Source organism: Carlito syrichta, unplaced genomic scaffold, assembly GCF_000164805.1.
Source record: "Carlito syrichta isolate Samal-C Ts95f unplaced genomic scaffold, Tarsius_syrichta-2.0.1 Scaffold304306, whole genome shotgun sequence".
In the NCBI taxonomy this organism is placed as follows: domain Eukaryota; kingdom Metazoa; phylum Chordata; class Mammalia; order Primates; family Tarsiidae; genus Carlito; species Carlito syrichta.
Window position 1 is genome coordinate 886,008 of NW_007248402.1, and position 1,197 is coordinate 887,204.

The 1,197-nt window shown below is 60.7% G+C and overlaps 1 protein-coding gene across 1 annotated transcript in view; it reads left to right on the forward strand.

The window, feature by feature from the left end:
* Positions 1-281: 281 nt before the first annotated feature.
* LOC103262031 (frizzled-1) overlaps positions 282-1,197 on the forward strand; it is a gene marked incomplete at its 3' end in the record, with an annotated part of 2,888 nt that continues 1,972 nt past the window's right edge. The window contains exons 1-2 of the mRNA XM_021713158.1: positions 282-687; positions 827-1,137. Coding sequence (XP_021568833.1) covers positions 282-687; positions 827-1,137 — 717 coding nt within the window. The remainder of the gene's footprint in view (positions 688-826; positions 1,138-1,197) is intronic.

Sequence of the window (1,197 nt, forward strand, 5' to 3'; positions counted from 1 at the left end):
GCGACCTAAGACAGTACTGGTAGCATAATGTGTGCTTGGTAAGTACTTATTAAACACATGAGTGGATCGACAAATAACAGGAAACAATTGGAGAAAAATATGCTGAGACAGAATCTAATCAGACAGCCGCAAATTCCTTCGTAGGATTAATAGCGAATGTCATTTTATTGATAAAACCGAGTCTCACAGCCAAGCCACCATTAAAAATAATCGTGCAAGGAAAAACAACACGCGGGCTCGTCCACTAAAACGGATTATGTCGTCTTGGAATTAGGAAGAGAATGTGCAATCTGCTTGCTGCTTTCAGACTGTTGGGTGTTTGCTTTTTAAACTGGCGTCTGCAGCTCGGCGGCCCAGCCTGTGGGACCCACATGGCCCAGGTCCTCGGAGGACCCATCAGAGCCTTGGCGTCCCCAGGCTTTGGAAGGGCTGCTCGGCCCGGGCTGCCGGCGCGTGCAGTTCCTGCCGGCGCCCCCTCTGCGGTCTGGGCGGCGGGGACTCCGCCCGAAGAGGCGCCCTCGCCGCTTCGGTCGCGGGGTGCGCAAGTTTTCCTCTCCGGAAATGTCAGGGCTCGTTTCCCTTCGCTTGTTTCCGACTCGATTAAAGAGGAGGAAGGAGGAGTTTGCTTACACGAAGCCCGATCGTTGCAGACGGCGCATCTGGCTTCACTTTTGGAGTTCCGTCCAAGTTTGTGTGTTGTGTGGTTTTCTTCGTGTGACAGCGATCCCGTGAACTGCGCCGGGAAATGGCGCGTCCCCAGCCCGCCGAGCCCTGCCAGCGAGCTCCAGGGCTCCTTAGGGTACCGTTTTGAACAAAACCCCGACAGACACCAGCTCAGCGGAAACCGCGCGCCCCCGGGCCGGAGGCATCCGTCCCGGTGGCAGCGCTCGGGCGGCTGCCCGCACCCGGCGAGCAGAGCGGGATTCTGAAGCGCGCAAACGCAGAAGGGAACAGAGAGCCGAGTCCCGCGGTCCTCCGTCCACCTACCCACGCTCTCCAGCGGCCCCTGGGACCGTTCCCCTGCCTGTCCTCGCCGGAGAACGCCCGAGCAGCCCAGCCCGAGCAGCCCAGCCCGCAGACGCCAGCGCAACCCAGCCCGTCCCGCTGCACTGCGGCCCCACGCTTTGTGCCGGAGCAGTGCCGCCGCCGCGACTTCCTCCTCCTCCCGCCTCCGCCTCCGCCTCCGCCTCCTCCGCC